We start from the raw sequence: 18,910 nt of genomic DNA on the forward strand, positions 1-18,910 counted from the left end.
CCTCTTTTTCCATTTGGCCTAGTCTGTTTTTTAAAGTGTTATTTTCTTCAGTATTTTTTCTTTTGGTGCCTCCTTTACCAAGCTGTTGATTAATTTTTCTTGATTTTCTTGCATCACTCTCATTTCTCTTCCAAATTTTTCCTCTACCTCTCTTACTTGATTTTCAAAATCCTTTTTGAGCTCTTTCATGGCCTGACACCAATTCATATTTTTTTCTTTTTTGGAGTCTTTGGATATAGGATCTTTGACTTTGTTATCTTTCTTCTGAGATTGTGTTTTGATCTTCCTTGTCACCATAGTAACTTTGTCGGGTCAGAATTTTTTCTTCTATTGTTTGCTCATTTCCCTGATCTATGTCTTGATGTGGAAGACACGCTGTCCCAAACTTCAGGGTTTCTGTGCAGCTATTTTCAGAGATATGTCTAGGGACCTGTACATTTTCAGATCTTCCAAGGTGATATGATCCAGTGAGAGGTTGTTTACTATTCTCCTGGTCTCTGAGCAACCACAAACACTCTTTTCTGCCCTGGAACCATGGCCTGCTGCCCCGTGGCCACAAGCTCTGGCATGCTACTGCTCCTCCTTGCCCTGGGAGTGCCACCCAGGACTGCGATTGGGTCTGATGTTGGGCAAAGCAACAGAGTCCTGCCCCCAGTGCCAGCAAAAAGACACCTGAAATCTCCATCCGATCAGTTGTTCAACCCCCTTATCACCGGGGCTGAGAGCTGCAGAAGTAGCTGACGCTGCTGACTCACTGACTCCCAAGATCTGCTCCGGGTTTGCTGAGGCCCAGTCTGTGCTTATTCAGCCTGCGCTGGACTATGTTCCACTCTCTCCCAGGTGAGAGCCTGCTGACCTGCTAAGTTGTCTTAGGTTGGAAAATGACTTCACCCTGTCCTTTTGTGGGCTCTGCAGCTCCAGGAATCGTTTTATGGAATTATTTAAAGGTGTTCAGAGGGATTTTGGGGAGAGATCAGGCAAATTGCTGCCACTTCTCCATCATCTTGGCTTTCCCCCCATTTATGGCACAATATTGTAGGCAGAAGTTTCGTGTTCTGGAGTTCTGGACTGCAGTGAGGCCTTAGAGGTGTCACTTGCCCAGCTATCTCTCTAGTTACAAAGATCTATATCTATAATCTATCTATCTATCTACACACACATATAAATATATTTACATACATGTACATATATAGAAATACTTCTATATAGATACACATATGTAGATATAGACCCAACTATATAGTGGAGATGTCTATACACAGATGTATAAATATAGATGTTTTTACATATTTGTAGATACATGTGGATATAGATATGTAGACATGCACAGATAATTTACACATATGTACAGACATGCACACATGTATACACACATATATAGATAATTTATATGTACACACATAGATACATATACATAAGTATAGGTATGTGAACAGATATATACACACATATATGCATATATACATACAGATATATGCACATATATAAGTAAATATGCGAACACATTTATGTAGGTAATTTGCCCAGCTGTATCTTGATATAACATATTATATAATAGATATATCTCTGTGATTTAATATAGAGATATATCTTTATAAATATAGAGAGAGATATAGAGAAATATATACACAAATATAGAGATATGACCAGTCCAATTAGCTTCATCTAAGCCTTGGTTTCCTCATCTTTAAAATAGGAATGATCGTTCGCACTTTTTTGTCCTCCGTCTGACGCAGGGTGGCTATGAGGGAAGCACCTAAGAGGACCTTTGGTGTGTACTTTGACTAAATGGCAGCTTGCAGTGGCCAGGATGGCAGAAGGCTTGGGCTAGGTTTGAACAAATGGCAGTGTTGGGGTGAAGGGAGCCACAGTCTAGGATATCACAATCATAACACTTAGCTAGGGATTATCGGGTTTGGCTGATAGTGGGGAAAGCCTGGGCTCTTAGATTAACTAACCACATGAAGGTGGCCAGGGCACTTTCCTTTTCTGGGTCTTATCCTCATTTTACAGACATGAAAACAAATCCTTACTCTGCCTACCTCTTGGGATTGTGAACATCAAATAAGATGAAGAAAAGGATGTGGAAAACTATATATGGTATTGAAATTCAAAGTATTAATCACCAAAAGACAGTTTATACAATGCCATGTAAGAGACAGACTGGTCACCTTTCAATCATTAAGAACAGTAGTTTCAGTTCATAAAACACTTGGAAGATTTACAAAGCACTTTTCTCAGAATAACCCTGTGAAACAGGGAGTGTTCCTGGGTTCCTGGGTTCAGTTCTGCCATTTTCTAGCTGGGTAGGCAGTTTCCTAACCTCTATTTCCTCATTTGTAATACAGTAATAAAGTATTTGTATTCCCTGTCTCACAGGGCTGTTTGGGGGAAAACCCTTGGCGAACTCTTAAAGTAGCTTGGAAATATGAGCTATTATTTGGCACTTTTCCTTGTTAAGATTTGTTTATAGTCAGTGCTTAGTATAGAAGGCACTCAATAAATGTTTATTGTCATTGCCCCTCATTTTAATAAAACCTAAGTGGGAGAATACCCCATGTATACAGACATTATAAATATAACTTATTTCATGATATTGATAGGTTTTCAAAGTTTGGACTACAGGTCCTCTGAGATCATATAGGCCAACTCTTGTGTTTCAGAAACAGGAAGTTTGTACTATACTAAGATAGTTGAGACTGCCATGAGCTCCCCCTTCTCTTCATTCTCAAGTCCCTTATATATAGCCCCCACTCTTTCTTTCTTCTGGTCTCTGATAAAGTGATCCTTCTACTGGCCAAAGCCAACCCTTTGTATGTGCTCTTGATCTCATCACTGGCTGCCTCCAAGTAGATTCTCCTCTCAAAGTATCCCCTCCACCTCCATCTTTAATTTGTCCCAAGCTACTGACTCCCTCTCTACCCTGAAACATGCCCAGGTCTCCCCAATCCTTAAAAAACCTTCACTGGCCCCTACCATCCCTTAAAGCTACCATCCTGTATGTCTACTACCCAACCCAGCCAAAACTGTCTACACTGATTTCTTCCACATTCTTTTCTGTTACTCCTCAACCCTCTTTAATCTGGCATCTGACGCTTTCTTCTCAATTATCTTTCTGGATGATCTGCAGCAAATCTGACAGTTAACCTTCTAGATATTCGGAGATTCTATGACCCTGGCCTCTACTGGTTCTCCTACCTGATCTCTCCTCAGTCTCATCATCCACATCATATCTTATTCATATCCATATCATATTTCCCCAGGCTCTGTCCTAGGTCCTATTCTTTATTTTGGTGACCACAGTTCCCATGGATTTGTCATCTCTAACCAGGTAACTCAAAGATCCATAGCCTAATCCATCTGTCTGACACAGCACAAAGCTATCAATTGGAGATTTAAAACTGGATAGCCTAAATTCAACAAGTTCAAAACCGAATTCATCTTTCCCTCAAAATCCATCCCTCTGAACTTCCTATTTATGTTGATGGTATCTTTCTTTTTAGAAATTAAATATTTTTTCAATTAGCAAGTATTTATTTTCTCTTCCTCCCACAAGAGGGCAAGAAAATACATTGCCATTGTTCCAAATTGCTTTTAGAATTGGCTGAAATGCACCCATTTTCCTCCTGCCCCTCCATCATTTATCATTTCCTTTTTCAAAATCTTTGCCAATTTGATGGGTCTGAAATGGAACCTAAGTTGCTTTAATTTGCATTTCTCTATTAGTGATGCAAAACATTTTGAAAATATGGCTATTGAAAGCTTGAAGTTCCTTTCTTTGACAATTTCTTGTTTATATCCATTGACCATATCAATTGGAGAATGGCTCTTATTTCTATAAACCTGAACCAATTCCTTAAATATTTTATAAATCAGACCTTTATGGCTAAAACTTGTTTTAAAAGATTTTTTTTTACAGTTATGTCTCCCTTCTAATTTTAACCTTATTGGTTTTGATTCAAAAACTTTAAAATTATGTTACAAAATTTTCTATTTTATGATCCCTTGTTTGATCATGAATTGTCCTTTATCCATAGATCCAAAAAGAAATGTTCTCATTTCTCTAATTTGCTTATAATATGACCTTATGTTATCTAAGTTGTATATGTATTTGGAGCTAATCTTGGTATATGCTGTCACATGTTAGTCTAATTTTTTTTACAGACTTGTTTTCTGGTTTTCTCAGAACTTCTGTGAGTTTACTTCAGTAACAAGTCTTTGGCACCGCTATTCCTAGGTTTTTAATTTTGGTGGCATCCTCATTTCCTTACTTTCCTCTCACCCTCCATATCCAATCAATTACCAAATATTGCCATTTCTACTTCAGCATCTATCCCATTTAATACTTCTTTCTACTGACATAGCTACCACCTCATTTCAGATCCTTATCACCTCTTGCCTGACTATTGCAATGGCCTAACTGGTCTCCTATCTATACTCCATACAACTGCCATAGAGATTTTTCTCAAGCCCAGATATCATCCCTCTCCCTATTTACTAAGGTCCAGTGGCCTCCCATTACCTCTAAGGTATAACAAACTCCTGTTTGGCCTTTAGAGTTCAAACTGGCTTTGATAAACTGCTCTCAGCCTAAGGTTTCCTACTATGTTATACATTGCTCTCTGCTGGTTCAGTCAAATTGGCCATCTCTTCTTCACACAAAGCACCACATGGTTCCATGGCCTGGCACTGGCCATTCCTTAAAAGTACTTCCTCCTCACCTCTACCTCAGAACCTTTCACATTCTTCAAGACCAGTTAAGCACCCCCTTCTACACAAAGCCTTTCCCGATTTCCTCAAGCTCTACTATATGCTCAGTATGTCCAGCTACCTTCCATTTCTTTTGTCTAACTCTGTATGTACTTATGTACACATCTCTCTTCACAGAATGTGAGCTCCTGATGAATAGGGATTGGTCCATTTTTGTCTTTGGTATCCCTAGAACCACACCTGACAGAGAGCAGGCATTTGATAAATGCTTGATTTAAAAACAAAAAACTCAAGGAAATTTAACCTTATAGAACAATGTTATAAATTGGACAGTGAACAGACTAACTCAGACAACTTGGAATAGTAAAAACAGCTTTGGAGTCCAGAGAACTTGGATTCAGAATTCATCTCTGCTAGTTACTTCATGTGTTACCTTGGGCAAGTCATTTGACTTTAAATGAGGGGTTTAAATGAGATGATCATAAAGGTCTTTTTTCTGCTCTAAATCCTCCCAAGATTTTTTTGGTAGTAGTTCAACTTGCCTCTCATTACCAAATCTGTACTTCCAAGAAGGTTTACTGAAATACTTTATGACAAGATTTGTTTTTAACATTATCCCTTATTAAGCATTGATTTGTTCCTGCACACAGATTATTTTATTCCCTTGCAAGGCCTATCTTGGAACATCTCTGACTAATTGAAGCACTTGACATCCTGGACCTATATGGTGCCCTCTCAATAGGTGCTCAACTGATTCCTGTAACTGATCACACACAAAGTCTGAATTAAATGGTAATAAAAACAATTCCAATTAGGTCTTTGGTATGTGAACATTTCACCTTTAATGAGTACTTCTTGAACCAAATTGACTATAAAATTACATTTTTCCAAAATAAAACAGTAATCCACATATAATAGCCCAAGTAGAAAAGTTATACTTATTGGCACTGTTATGAGGCTATGGAACATGTGCATAACATGTCTGGGATACAGAACTCTGCAAGCGTTGACAATGCCATGCACCAAGCTGTAAAACGGGGTTAATTTTTGCCACATATGTTGTAGTAAACAAGGTAAAGGGATAATTTTTTAAAGAGTTCTAGAGCATGGTTTGGAAACTGAGAATTCAGTCTATAGTCACAACAATGAGAGGAGTTTCTTGGACCTTCATCATTCAGTTTCACCTTGCCCCAACAGAAAGGTCTTTTAAATTTTGTCCCAAAAGTTGATTCTTCTTAGAGGGCCAATTATATCTGCCTTTGTAAATGATGGCATTCTGTACAGGTTGAGGATTCTTTCTCAAATTAATTTGGATTTTAAAGTACTGACAGTGACAGAACTTCCTTGTAAATTTTTCCTTACAACACTTTTAATTTAGTCATTTATACCAGAATCCTTGGGATGAAAAACACTGAGTCAGTAGCATTTGAGTCCTAATAAAAAGTAATAGAAATAGTCAAAAGACAATTAAAAACATTGAACAGACTTCTGTAGAAAAGAAGGTTAAAGACAAACCTCTTCTTCATTTTATACAGAAAAATAATCACACACTTTTCTCAAACACAAGTTTCCCCTTTAAAAGCTATTCTTCCATTCCCCTCCCTCCCCCTCCAATGTAACGTTATGCAATTCAAAAACTCTACATCTCAGTATGTCCCCCAAATGGAATATTTATTCCTAGGCTAACAAATTAAATTTGGGGCCATCATCCAACATTCATATAACTTTCTAATACCTGACATTACTGTAAATGGAACTTGTTTAGAGGTAAACAAACAAAACATAACTTTTTTTGTTGTTTCTAACAACATTATTTCACATCTCAACAGGGTAGAATTTATACACCATTTAGCTAAATGGGTTGTACAAAAATCTGACTATATTTTTCCCAACATTCACATAAGTACCATGCAGGTTTCATTTCACATAGGATGAAGATATTTGGAAACTGATACAAAGTCTTTTGCATTAACATTCATTTAATTTTCTGAAAATAATGTAGTCTGAAAGTTGGGGGAATTGTATATATCTTGGGCTCCTCAGGGTAAATACTTCAAAAAATTCCACAAACTCAAACCTGAGCATGCAGTCCTTAATATTATTATAGATAAACATCCAGGAAAAGAGTAGCATTTAATGTAACTGGGATATAAGCAAAAATGCAACTGTATTCTATTATACTCAACTGTTCAGAGGACTGGACAATTTTATTAAAAGTTCGAAGAGACCCAACTACCCCACAAATATTTTATGTCCCAACTGGAGAATTCATGAACTAAAGAGTTGTAGTCTGTACAATAGTCAAGAGTAGCATCTATATCTTACAAAGGCCTGAGATGGCATATATTTGGGACTAGGGTTGGATACTTTATAGAAGACTGGTTTTAAAACAAGTCTGATTAAAGATGATTGGGTAAGCTTTTGCCTATTTGTAAAATCTAACTTCAGACCCTTTATCAATCCCTGGTACCCAAAGATTAAAGTAATATCCTAAGTAATTCAAAGATAGAAGCACCCAAAAGATGGAAGCTGATTTTTGGGTGGTCATAATCAAAATCTCTATAAATGTTCCCCAAACTCTCTGAGAACCAATTAAGTGAAAACTTTGAAATATTAACTTAAAAAAGCTAACGTGTGCTATAGCTAGTTCTTTCATCCAAAAAAGAAAATTTCATTTTGTCAATGTTTGTAGCCTTACTCTGAAATAGAAACATGTGGAAAATTGCAATATAGAAAATTCATTTTTTTTAAAAGGATCACTTAGAGAAAGAAATCTGTAAAAAAGATCATTCTTTTTAGAGACTTTCTAACCCAGATCATAAAAGAATTTGGAAATGACGCTAACAGAATATACTTCTTAGTATTAAAAATACTGCCGACAGTTAACTTACTATAATGTTTCAAAGCTTGCCCATTAAAAATTAGGAGGAAATAGTATATTTTGACTGATTAAAAACAATTCAAATTTTGTTAAGAAAACAGCCAGTCACCTTCACAATAGGTAGGTAGGTCTATAATAATACATTTCAAAACTCTTAAAATTGATTATTATTTTGCAAAATTAATTAGCATTGGCTAATTCTATCATTTGACACGTTTGGTTTTTAATACACAGTATTTTGCATGCTGCTTGAATTCCAGAGAAGAAAAATGGTAAGGTTCTTTTCCTTTTAACATCTTTTCACTTCTAGGGGATAAGGTGCATATTATTTTCATGAACAAATCCTTTATATCTGCCTCAAACATTTCTAAGAGGCTAATTCTAAAAGGAAAATTATCTTGGTAATTTTCCACTGAATGAGTATAATTTCTAGAAATTAACAACATAAACATAAGCAAAAGAATGTTAATGCCACTAAGTGACTAAGTGCCCCAAAATGTCTTTCAGAGGCACATACATGTATTTTAGTTGGGAGTGGAAGCAGTGAGGTCTGGGAACAGCACCATAGTTACCAACAGTGAAGTCAATTTTTTCTTAAACATTCAGTGCTCAACAAAGTTGTTAAAAGTGGCTACATATCTGCAGGCAGGTTAATATGTACAGGGCTTGGGCAAATGCACTGGAAACTCTGATGGCCTCCCCTCATGCCAGATATGATTAACATGGAATAAACAGGCCCATTTATCCATAGTCCACCTCTCAAACATTTGGCAGTTTCTGCAGAGAAACGCTCAAGTCACCTATGAGGTGCCTATTGGTGTTTACCTGCCTGGTCACAAAAATGGACAGTTATAATGCTCTTCTACTTCTTATAACCAGTGATACATAGCAATCTAATAAAGCAAAGAATACAGTTAAACTGAATTTCAAAATCCACTTGACTTCAGTGTCAATTTTCATAATTATCATTGCCAAAAGTAGGTTTTTGTAAATTCCTTTTCAAAATGGATTTTATTCTTAGATGTTAAAAGTAGTTGCTTCTCAAGTATTTCCTTCATTCTTAGAGGAAAAAAAAAGCTGTTAAGAGACGCTCATTTTTTCTTTACTTCTTCCCCTTCAGTCACCTTGCTATCATTCCCCTGTGATACCCCTAATTCCCTCCTTTTAAACCAAAATAACCTTGGATGTAATGGGAGGGAATAGAGGGACAAGAAATAAACTGTGAGCTCTTTGGAGTTTATACCTCAAACTTCGAAATATCAGAATGAATTCTCAGAGCAGAAAAAAAAATACTTTTTAAAAAGGGAACTTATTATCTCTCAAATATTAACACCATGGCTGGGTGTTCTTTTACTTGTTGAAAAAATAGAAACAAAAAAAAATCTCACAATGGAAATCAGTGTAAGACTTGTCCCATCTTAAAAAATCTTAACTTGAAACAAAGAAGTGAAAGAGGGTAAAGATAACCTTCCCCCTATTGTTTATAAATTTTGTTCCACAATCAAAGCAAAACAATTATTCAGCTATACCCCCCAAAAAAGTTTTTATATTATAATGTTGGATAATGGCATATTTTAGACCAGTATCAATTCAAGTTTTAAATGAAAAAAGACCCACAAAATTTGCATGTAATGGAAATAGCTTTAATCATCAATAATTCTAAAATCTAAATCTTTCAAACCCTGAAAAAATAGTTTTGAAAAAATATACATTTTTATGATAGACTATGCTTCATTTTTTTTAAAGGGCTACATAACAGATCTGCACTATAAAGGCAAACTATGCTAGTACGTATAAAACATTAAATGGGCATAAACTAGGGGCATCTGGGTTGGATCATGATTGCACAGGTCAGAACTTGTTAGCAACTCTGCCCATCCTTATATCAAAACAACTATGGGGCAGGAAACAGTACATAAAATCATTTTTTCCCTCAATTATTTATTTTACTTTTAGCCTAAATGGAAACATACACATGGCAGGTCTAATGTCCCTATAATAGTCAAGTTCACATTTTTTTTTGTAATGAAAAATCAGGATATCATCAGTAAACATACATTTCAATTAGTAATAATTTGTGAAATGAGGCTTAGCAAATATATATTTTGAGATTAAAAGCCAAAATAAAAAATCATTAAAGAAAAACCAAATAAAAAAATATATAAAGCGTTTTCCCAAAATGGTGAAGAATGATGACAAGATGACTGTGCATTCAAAAGATATGCCCATGAGGTGATACAATTTTCACCACAGTGGCCATTTTAGGAAAAGTTGTTGTTCCAAGTTTGAGACTCTTACAGCTCTGAAGACTAAAGTGTTACTTATATTTTAGTTGTAATCTATAAATAGGAAAAAAAGAATATGAAAAAAATCCTCTAAAATCCCCCCTCACTATCCTAGGGTGCTCCTCTCCTTATAAAGGGATATACATTTCTGAGAAAATATTTCACATTAACAAAAAAAGTTTTACAGTTTGCTGTTTTTTATAAAAGCAGGAGAGATGACCAAACTCACTGTTTCAGAGGAAACCAAGTTAAAACCTTTGAAACAGACATCACTGTGGTATCTTCTGAATAAAGACACTGAGCAAAGGTCAAGCTATTTTTGTTAAACACTAGAAGTGTTTTCTTTTAGGAAATATGGTTTTCTACCCCACATACTTTTCAAGTGAAGTGGAAAATAGGCGTCAATTTTTTTTCAATCATGCCTTTTTTATCCCCAAATGCAGGAGGGAACCATTACATTCTTAGAAATTCAAGTGTAACTGTAATGTTGTGTAATAAGTTTTGTTTGTCCTGAAAAATTCTGAATTGTGTATACCACAATTCATTATCAGTGCAGATACAGCAGAAACTGCTAGAGATGGCTCAGTGGATTTAAAAATGCTTTCCCCCAAAATGAAACCTGTACACTTATTAGATATGTAAAACTGTGTCCTTCGTTGACCCTATTCACAAGATAGACCCTTGTATCTACAAGATAGTGTTGGCAGTTAAAAACAAACAAAAAAAAAAAACAACAAACCACGCACAAACACACAAAACCCCTGAAGTCTGTCACTATTTGTACTCTGTTTTTCTCCTCCAACACCTTCTTTTCTTTCTCTTGGGCTTCAACTTGGTTGGTTCTGGGAAGGGTTTCTCAGTCTTTGGGTTTCTAATAGATTCCACTCCAAACTCATGTTCAGAGCAGCATAACCGTCCGTCTTGTGTGGTGCTGAAGACTGTCCCATCTTGGTGGTCCTTGCAAAAGGAATTTGGGCAGAAATCACAAAAAGAAACTGATGGTTTGCCACATACATCACAATGATGCCAAGGGCATTCCCATTTCCCTGCAACCAAAAATGAAACATTAATATTCATAAATGTTAGAATTTTTTAAAATCCCCAAACACAAAACATCAGTAGTTAAGACTTTTGCCTATATATTGACACCTTCTGGGGTAGAACAAGATTCAAAAAATGTCTGAGATTAGCTCTTATTATCATGCCGATGATATTCATTAAATTAAATTCAATTAATTTAATTAATCAATTTAATTCGTTAAATTAAATTCAATGCATATTCATTAAATTCCATAGATATGGCAGCCTTCCCATGTGTCAGACAAATTAAAAAAAACAACAACAGTGTAACAATTAGAATAACCTTGGCATAGCACTAATCAGTAAAAACGAATTGAAAACTAAAAACTAATCATGAGTTTCACAGAGATCTATGAAAAAGGCCACAATCATAGCAATAAGTATGCGGGCACAAAAGTCCCACCAATGAGTCACTGGTTCTTTCTGGTTTCTTTAAAAAAAAAATAATGTTTTTGTTTTGGACTAGAGCTATGATTTCACTGATATAAGGAACTCCTGGTGAGGGCACGCCCTCTACCAATGTAGATTAATACTAGATCTGCCACTTAATTTTGGAATTGCCTAAGGGCATGGAATGGAAGCTTACAACATTTGAACAGGGTTGGGGTGGCTAGGTGGCTCACTGAATAGAGCACCAGTCCTGGAATCAGGAGGACCTAAGTTCAAATCCGGCCTCAGACACTTAACACTTACTAGCCATATGACCTTGTGCAAGTCACTTAACCCCAATTGCCCTGCCTTCCCCCTTCCCAAAAAAAAAAAAAAAGATTTGACCAGGGTAAAAACCTGGTATATGCTACTTGATCTCAAATCCTCCATAAAGCTCTTCATCCATGATGAAAAGTTGCTTCTTGGTTACTTGTATTTTCATGTGCTCCACAACTACAAGTACTTCAGAGACTCTAGTAGAATAACATTTCTTTTTTTTTTAAGCAATTGGGATTAAGTAACTTGCTCAAGGTTACACGGCCAGTTATTTCTGGGTGTGGTGCTGAGTATCTGAGCCCGGATTTGATCCCCAGGTCATCCCAACACTGGGGCCGGTGCTCTTACTCACTGAGCCACCTGGCTGCCCCTAATAACATTTCTTAATATAGCGCTGTCTGTGACTCAGACTCTGATGAAGTCTAGTCACTTCTTATGAGTTAAAAATATATTACATTCATACGCGATCATCTGCATCTTCACAAAATTGATCCATCTACTGCTCTCACTGAGGATTAGCATTAGGTATGCAATGTATGTTAAACCAGTATGATGATTTTAAATAGTGATTTTTCTTGAAAATATTTCTAGAAAGCAGAATTTTCTTAAACCACAGTTTTGGGTAAAGCAATACTTACCTACCTAAAAGAAAAAAACTATTTCACAAAATTATGGATTTAGAATTTAAGAAGGCCCTGGGATCAAGTTAAAATATTCTAACAAATGGCTATGTTTATAACTAATTTTGTTATAAAGATGTTTTTAAAAAAAGAGATTTATATCTGTTATAGCATCTTATTTTTTTTCCAAAAAAAATTTTTTGTCACAAAAGTCAGAACACAAATATAGAATAAAGAAACAAAAACATGCCACAAACTTAAATACAAAGTTAGAAAGGAAAAAAAGCATATTGTGTGCATTGCAAAACATAAGAGAGGATTCAAAATATGTAACAATAAATTTTCATTTCAATAAAGTCTATATGATAAATAATACTCATTGTGTTGAGGACTGTCCGTCTTTGCTTCCTTGTGAGTTTTCTTTTGTACTCTGCTGTGCACTTTTTTACTTTGTTCTTTTTTCTCCCTCTCCCCAACTCCCCTCAGAAGGTCATATAATAAAATTTAGATATATTTCTCTAAAGCTATATATATCTACACATATACATATATAGATATGTACTTTTCCGAACCTATTCTACTCCTAATCTCTGCTATTTATGTATGATTATATCTCGTTTCCTACCCCTCCTGCCTCCTCTACTTTACTTCTACCAACTACCTTGCCTGCTCTTTCCAAGGATCCCTCCCCATCCTCCCATTATTATAAATCTAAATACTGGGGCAGCCAGGTAGCACAGCGAGTAAGAGAACCGGCCCCAGTGTCGGGATGACCTGGATAGAATCCAGGCTCAGACACTTAGCATCCACCCAAAAACACCTGGCCGTGTAACCTTGAGCAAGTTACTTAACCCCAATTTCTTTAATCAATCAATCAATCTAAATACCCTTCTATGCCCCATTTTATCTATTCCCTCACCCTCTCCTCTAAAGATCCTTCCCTTGTCCTCTACTTCCTCTCTCTATGCCCCTACCATTTTATTTCTTTTGAATTTAGAAGACTTTTATATTCTTCTAAATATGTATTATTCCCTCTTAAACCCATTCCTGATGAAAGTAGGTTACCAGAGCTACCAGCCCTCCTCCCCTATCTAATTCCTCTGAGCATCTTATTTTAACTAGTTAATTGAACGATAACGTCATTTTAACAGAAAAAAAAATGAATGGCAAGATAGGTCCTCATAACTGGAACTCTTCAAGTAGAGGCTAAAGGAACACGAATTCCAAGAACCATAACAAGTACTCCTGCTCAGGGATGAGCTGAGCAGTACAGACGATGGCCTCTTGGCATCTCAGATTCTAAAATCATCTTAAAAGAGAACTGAATGTAGTGGAAAGAATGATCCTTTTAAAATATTTGTGAGGCACATCTAGGCTCAAATACACAATTTTGTACTGTTCTGCTAATCTAGTTAGTGCCAATGTTGTCTAAAAGAGATGTGTATTTCCATTTTCACACAGGAGTTTGCTGCTTTCAGTCTTTTAAGTCAGGATTTTGCCTAAAGATTCAACAGTGCCATCTAGTGGGGGAAAGTGTACTGTCAAACCCGTATATAGCTAATAACCACATGATGGTGATTCCCAGAAAAGGATCTATTTTTCATTTTTCCCATTAAATTTAATCATACTTTTGTTAAGCACTTGTTATGAATAAGGCAGTGTGCTAAGTATATAGTGTGCTCTGAACAGGGAAACAGAAAGGTATGTGGTAGGTATGAGAAGGCTGTAACACAGGCCTGCACAACATACGGCCCTCAAAAGGATTTCAGGTGATCCAAGAAAAATGTAGATGATGTAAAACAGGCTGCCCATGGGCCATATGTTGTGCAGGCCTGCTGTTAATATATAACCAACAAACTCCAAAGAACATGAGTAAAAAATGGCCTCTTTCATAACAAAAAGAGGTGCCCAATCTATGGCAACTATGAGGAAGGCCTCCCTCCAGCACACTGGGTGGGCCTTCTGGGATGAACTTTTGGGAAGACATAGATGACTCACATAGGATAGGGCCCCATTGGAAGGAGCCCCCAAATAATGAACTATGATGAGTTGTCATTTTGGGTATTTATCAAAGTGGCTATTTCTTACTATTTAGAAAGTGAGGATATGATCCTTATGGAAGGCAGGTCCTGTTGGACCGTAGATAAGTCACTTAACTCTGCAGAACTTGCAAAATGAGTATGACAAACCTACCTTACGGAGTTTTGGTGAGGAAAGTACTTTTATCTTAAATCCCTGCACAAAACTGAGGTGTATCATGAGGAGGAGGAGGGGAAGAAGGAATACTTGAGATCAGCTCTAGTCTTGGAAATGTTAGGAGTCATGGAATCCAACTCCACCTCAAGTGAGGAAGTGGAGGCCTGGGGACACAGCTAGGATTCAAACTCGGGTCCTAAAGCTTCACATGCAGGGCTTTTCCCTCTGCACCAGAGGGTCCACTCCTGGCACAGTTTCACTAAGGTCATGTTGAGCCAACCTCAAGATCAAGAGAATGAGTTTCATCTAGGCTTTGGCCTTGTCTCTGGAAACATCCTCATGGACCAGGTGAAGAGATGAGAATCTGACAGTAACACTGAGCAGATACATAAAGTGTGGAAGGCTACAAAGGAGTGTTACCTGATAAATGTCACCCTAAAGGAGGTTTCCAGTCACAGGACTCTGACCTCCACTTGCTCTGTTTACTATTTTTAGCAATGACTGAGATTCAGGAGAAGGTGGAGTGCTTGTGAAACTGGGAATATGACACAAAGGTAGGAGGAAAAGTATAATACAAAGGAGGACAAAAATCACAATGAAAAAAGATCTCAATAGGTTAGAATAGTAGGCAGATTGTGATATGATATCATTTGACAAGCCTATGAATTTCTGAACTCAGATTCAAATAATTATTTCTCCAAGAGCAGAAGGGAGAAGATACAGCTAGACAAGTTTACATGAAAAGAATGGGGGATGAGGACGAACACTGGGTTGTGGCTTCTACGGTGAATGTAAGCTGACAACAATGAGCAGAAGTCAAATGTCTGGAACCTAGGATGTAATAATCTGGCTGTTCTCCATCCTGGTTAAATAACATCTGGCCTACTACATTCAGTTCTGGGAATGTTATATAGAATGAATCTGGACAAGACAGAGTATGGGCAAAGGAGCGAGAAAAGGGGATTCAACACTAAGCCACATGTGCACTGGATGACAAGACATCAGGATATCTACTAATGTGGAGCAGACTTCATTGTGAGTGAGATGGGAAAAGACAAGACATTCTTCTATCTGAAGGAATCTCATGTGGAAAAAAGGATTATTGTTATTTTCTGGGGCCTGGGAAGGCAGAGCCAGGACCCATGAGTATACATCACAAGGAAGTAGGCTTCTGCCAATATAAAGAATAACTGTCAGAATAAAGTCAGAAATCTCCAAAATGGAATGGTTTGCCTTGAGGACTAGTATGGTTATCACTCCTTTAAGTCTTTAAGTCATGAAGAGCCTTCTCAATCCAGTTAGTTGGGAGATTATAGAGATAATTCATTGTCCTCAAAGGAAAAGCTGAACTAGATGATCTGGATCATTCCTTCAACTCATGAGACTGTATAATTAGAAAGAATCACTGCTTAACTGTACAGACACTGTAAACCAAGGGAGGAATATTGAAACTGCTCAAAGTGCTTGAGAAAGAAAAGATAGATGAAATTAAATATTTAAAATACGATTGAAACTGAAAGCAAATAAATGTTTAACTGGTTAAAAGCAATGACTTGAAAGTCAAGAAGTCTCTTCATCCTATCTATAAATAATGATGTATTTGCAATATGATGAAATTAAGATGAAACATGTCAAGTCAAAGTAGTATCTGAAAGTATACAAACATGTTAATTTAAAAAACATTCTAGAAAGACAATATGTGTAAATGCAGTTATAACTTACCAAAAGGTCGTTTAACCAAATCCAGACAGGAGAGATGATAAGCTTTAGTACAACACTTCCGATCACACAGTACCAGTTGACCCCCATCACCACAACGGAAACAATCATCTTCAGATTCTTTCTTTCCTTCACCTTTTGTTCTACGTCTCCTTGTCTTTTTCTTGGTCTTTTTGCCCTTTTCCTCTGAAGAAAGAGCAGCTGAGTTCTAGGGTAAACAATAAGTTGTGTTTACTTAAAAAAAATTATCTAAACTGAAAAAAAAACAAAACACTCCACATTAGTAGGTTAGAGGAAATGTTAATAATTCAAGAGATTCAAAATCACAAGAAGAAATTTTAGAAAATTCCCTATTGGGACATGAAAGTAACTAGGATAAATTCCATGGTGGGGGAGATTTTTAAAATTATTGTTATTAAATCAGTTTGAATAAATAAAAAAGTATCTCATATAAAATATTCATTTTAGGCTTAATTTACTTTAATACACTAAAAAGAAGAACAGTGAAATTGAAAAGCAAATATAAGAACTAATGAGATAGCCCTCTTGCAACAAAGGTATTAACAGATTATAGAAAGGGTGAATAATTTTTACCCTCTCCTTTAGGATAACTAATGACAACAAATTCATGTTTTATTGTTGATGAAGTGCTTTTCTCTCAACCACATAAAGGGAATTGAGGAACGGAAAGTTGATATGACTTGCTCATTGTCAGAGGAAGCCTAGATAGACCTCCCAATTGACACATAGAATCAATGAAGGTCACATATAAATACAATTTACATTAGTACTTTACTTTTCCATTATCAATCCCACTCTCCTACCTACGAGAAATAAAAATTATGAAATGTTATACTCACCAACTTCTAAAATTAAGAACACAGAACATAATTTAAAAGCATCAGCTCTGGGTAACAGGACAAGTAATTTGAGTCACAATACTTCAAAAACCAGGTGACACTATGTAAAGAGCTGAAAATGACCCTCCGGTCAGAGATTCCTTACCCTTGCCTTAGATGGTCTTGCAGAGAAGCTCTGGCACACGGAATGTTTTGTTTTGTTTTTTTAAACTTTGCCAGACCCAATGATAATACATATTCTTGAACAAGGAAGTAAATAACAATGTTAACTGATTATGTAACCTTTATATGATATATGTAACCTTTAGTTAAGCACAAAAAATATTACACCTCTAAAAATCTGTAGAGAAAAGTTAGGTGTCTTCCATTGCTTCTCAACTACCTTTGCCTCTATTTTCCAAATAAATATTAAGAATTGTATACCCTTCCTATTCTAGTCACATAGATTATTAAATGAGGAAATTGACAATTTTTAGGAGTTCTCTTTAGGATTGACCAATGACCAACTTTCTATATGCCACCATTTATTAAGGCATATTTATTTGAAGCAAATAAAGTTCATGGGGGAAGGGGGGAAACTTGTACCACATAACATGTACATTCCTGTATACATTAAGGAAATTTATCTTGCCATGCATCTTGGTATGCGATTTAATTACCCCTGCTTTAAAAGAAAAGAGAAGAAAATTTAATTAAAGTATTGCCATACCTTTGGTCTATCACCAAGGAATCCACTACAGTTAGAGGCACCACATCGACAGACAGTTTTTTCATTGCCCAGACAATCAAGGTTGTAATTAAAAGTCAGTTCTGTCCCTGGGAAAAGAAACTCATTAGCATGAAAATGTTTATCTTCTTTCAATAATAATTATGATCACAAATTGTATTCTATTAGTTTTAATATGTATATTCAAATATACTTAATACATGAATATCCAAATTTATTTATTGAAATTATTTTTAAAAGACCAAGAAAGATAAAATCCTTCACAACAAAGTAACTTAAGTGCTGAAACAAAACTATAGACGTGGTGGGGGAGTACATTATCCTATTTTTTTTTAATCCTTTTGTAGAAACTACACAATTCTCTTATCAGAAAGGAGAGGGGAAAGCAATTTATTGTATGTTCAAATCCCTTTGCTGGATATTCAATACCACCCACAATTTGGTATGTTCCACTTTTTTTTTTTTTAAAGCAATTGGGGTTAAGTAACTTGCTCAAGGTTACAGGGCCAGGTGTTTCTGGGTGGGTGCTAAGTGTCTGAGCCCAGATTCGATGCCAGGTCATCCCGATTCTGGGGCCAGTGCTCTTACTCGCTGTGCTACCTGGACACCCAAAATGTCCCAATTCTTTTTTTTTTCTTTTTTGCCTTTTGGAGGGCAATTGGGGTTAAGTAACTTGCCCAAGGTTACAGGACTAGTATTTTTCTGTGGGTGTTAAGTGTCTGAGGCCAGAACCGAACTCAGGTCCTCCTGACTCTGGGGCCAGCGCTTTACTCACTTTGCCACCTAGCCACCCCAAATTTTTATTTTATTTTTTGGAGGGCAATTGGGGTTAAGTGACTTGCCCAAAGTCACGTGGCTAATAAGTGTGTCAAGTGTCTGAGGCCAGATTTGAACTCAGGTTTTCCTGACTCCAGGGCCAGTGCTCTATTCACTGCACCACCTAGCTTGCCCCTGTGTCCCACTTTTCAAGGTTATATTGGTTTACCAAACAATCTATATTCATGGCACTTCCATTCATATTTGGTGAATTTGTTCTTGCTGTCTTCCTAATAAGCCTCTTCATGTCATCCTAGGCTACCTCCCTTTAAATCACAACTCAAATGTCATATCCTCCAAGAAGTCTTTGA

The 18,910-nt window shown here is 36.4% G+C and overlaps 1 protein-coding gene across 4 annotated transcripts in view; it reads right to left on the bottom strand.

Moving 5' to 3' along the window:
• Window positions 1–5,528: 5,528 nt before the first annotated feature.
• NSD2 (nuclear receptor binding SET domain protein 2) overlaps window positions 5,529–18,910 on the bottom strand; it is a 137,180-nt gene continuing 123,798 nt past the window's right edge. For all 4 annotated transcript variants that reach the window (XM_069071124.1, XM_069071133.1, XM_069071110.1 and 1 more), the window contains 3 exons: window positions 17,766–17,872; window positions 16,200–16,404; window positions 5,529–10,922 (listed from right to left, as the gene is read on the bottom strand). In XM_069071124.1, coding sequence (XP_068927225.1) covers window positions 10,651–10,922; window positions 16,200–16,404; window positions 17,766–17,872 — 584 coding nt within the window. In that variant the 3' untranslated portion in view covers window positions 5,529–10,650. The remainder of the gene's footprint in view (window positions 10,923–16,199; window positions 16,405–17,765; window positions 17,873–18,910) is intronic.

This window comes from Petaurus breviceps, unplaced genomic scaffold, assembly GCF_028583685.1.
Source record: "Petaurus breviceps papuanus isolate PSGF00001 unplaced genomic scaffold, PetGlider_PUasm1.0 140, whole genome shotgun sequence".
Lineage (NCBI taxonomy): Eukaryota > Metazoa > Chordata > Mammalia > Diprotodontia > Petauridae > Petaurus > Petaurus breviceps.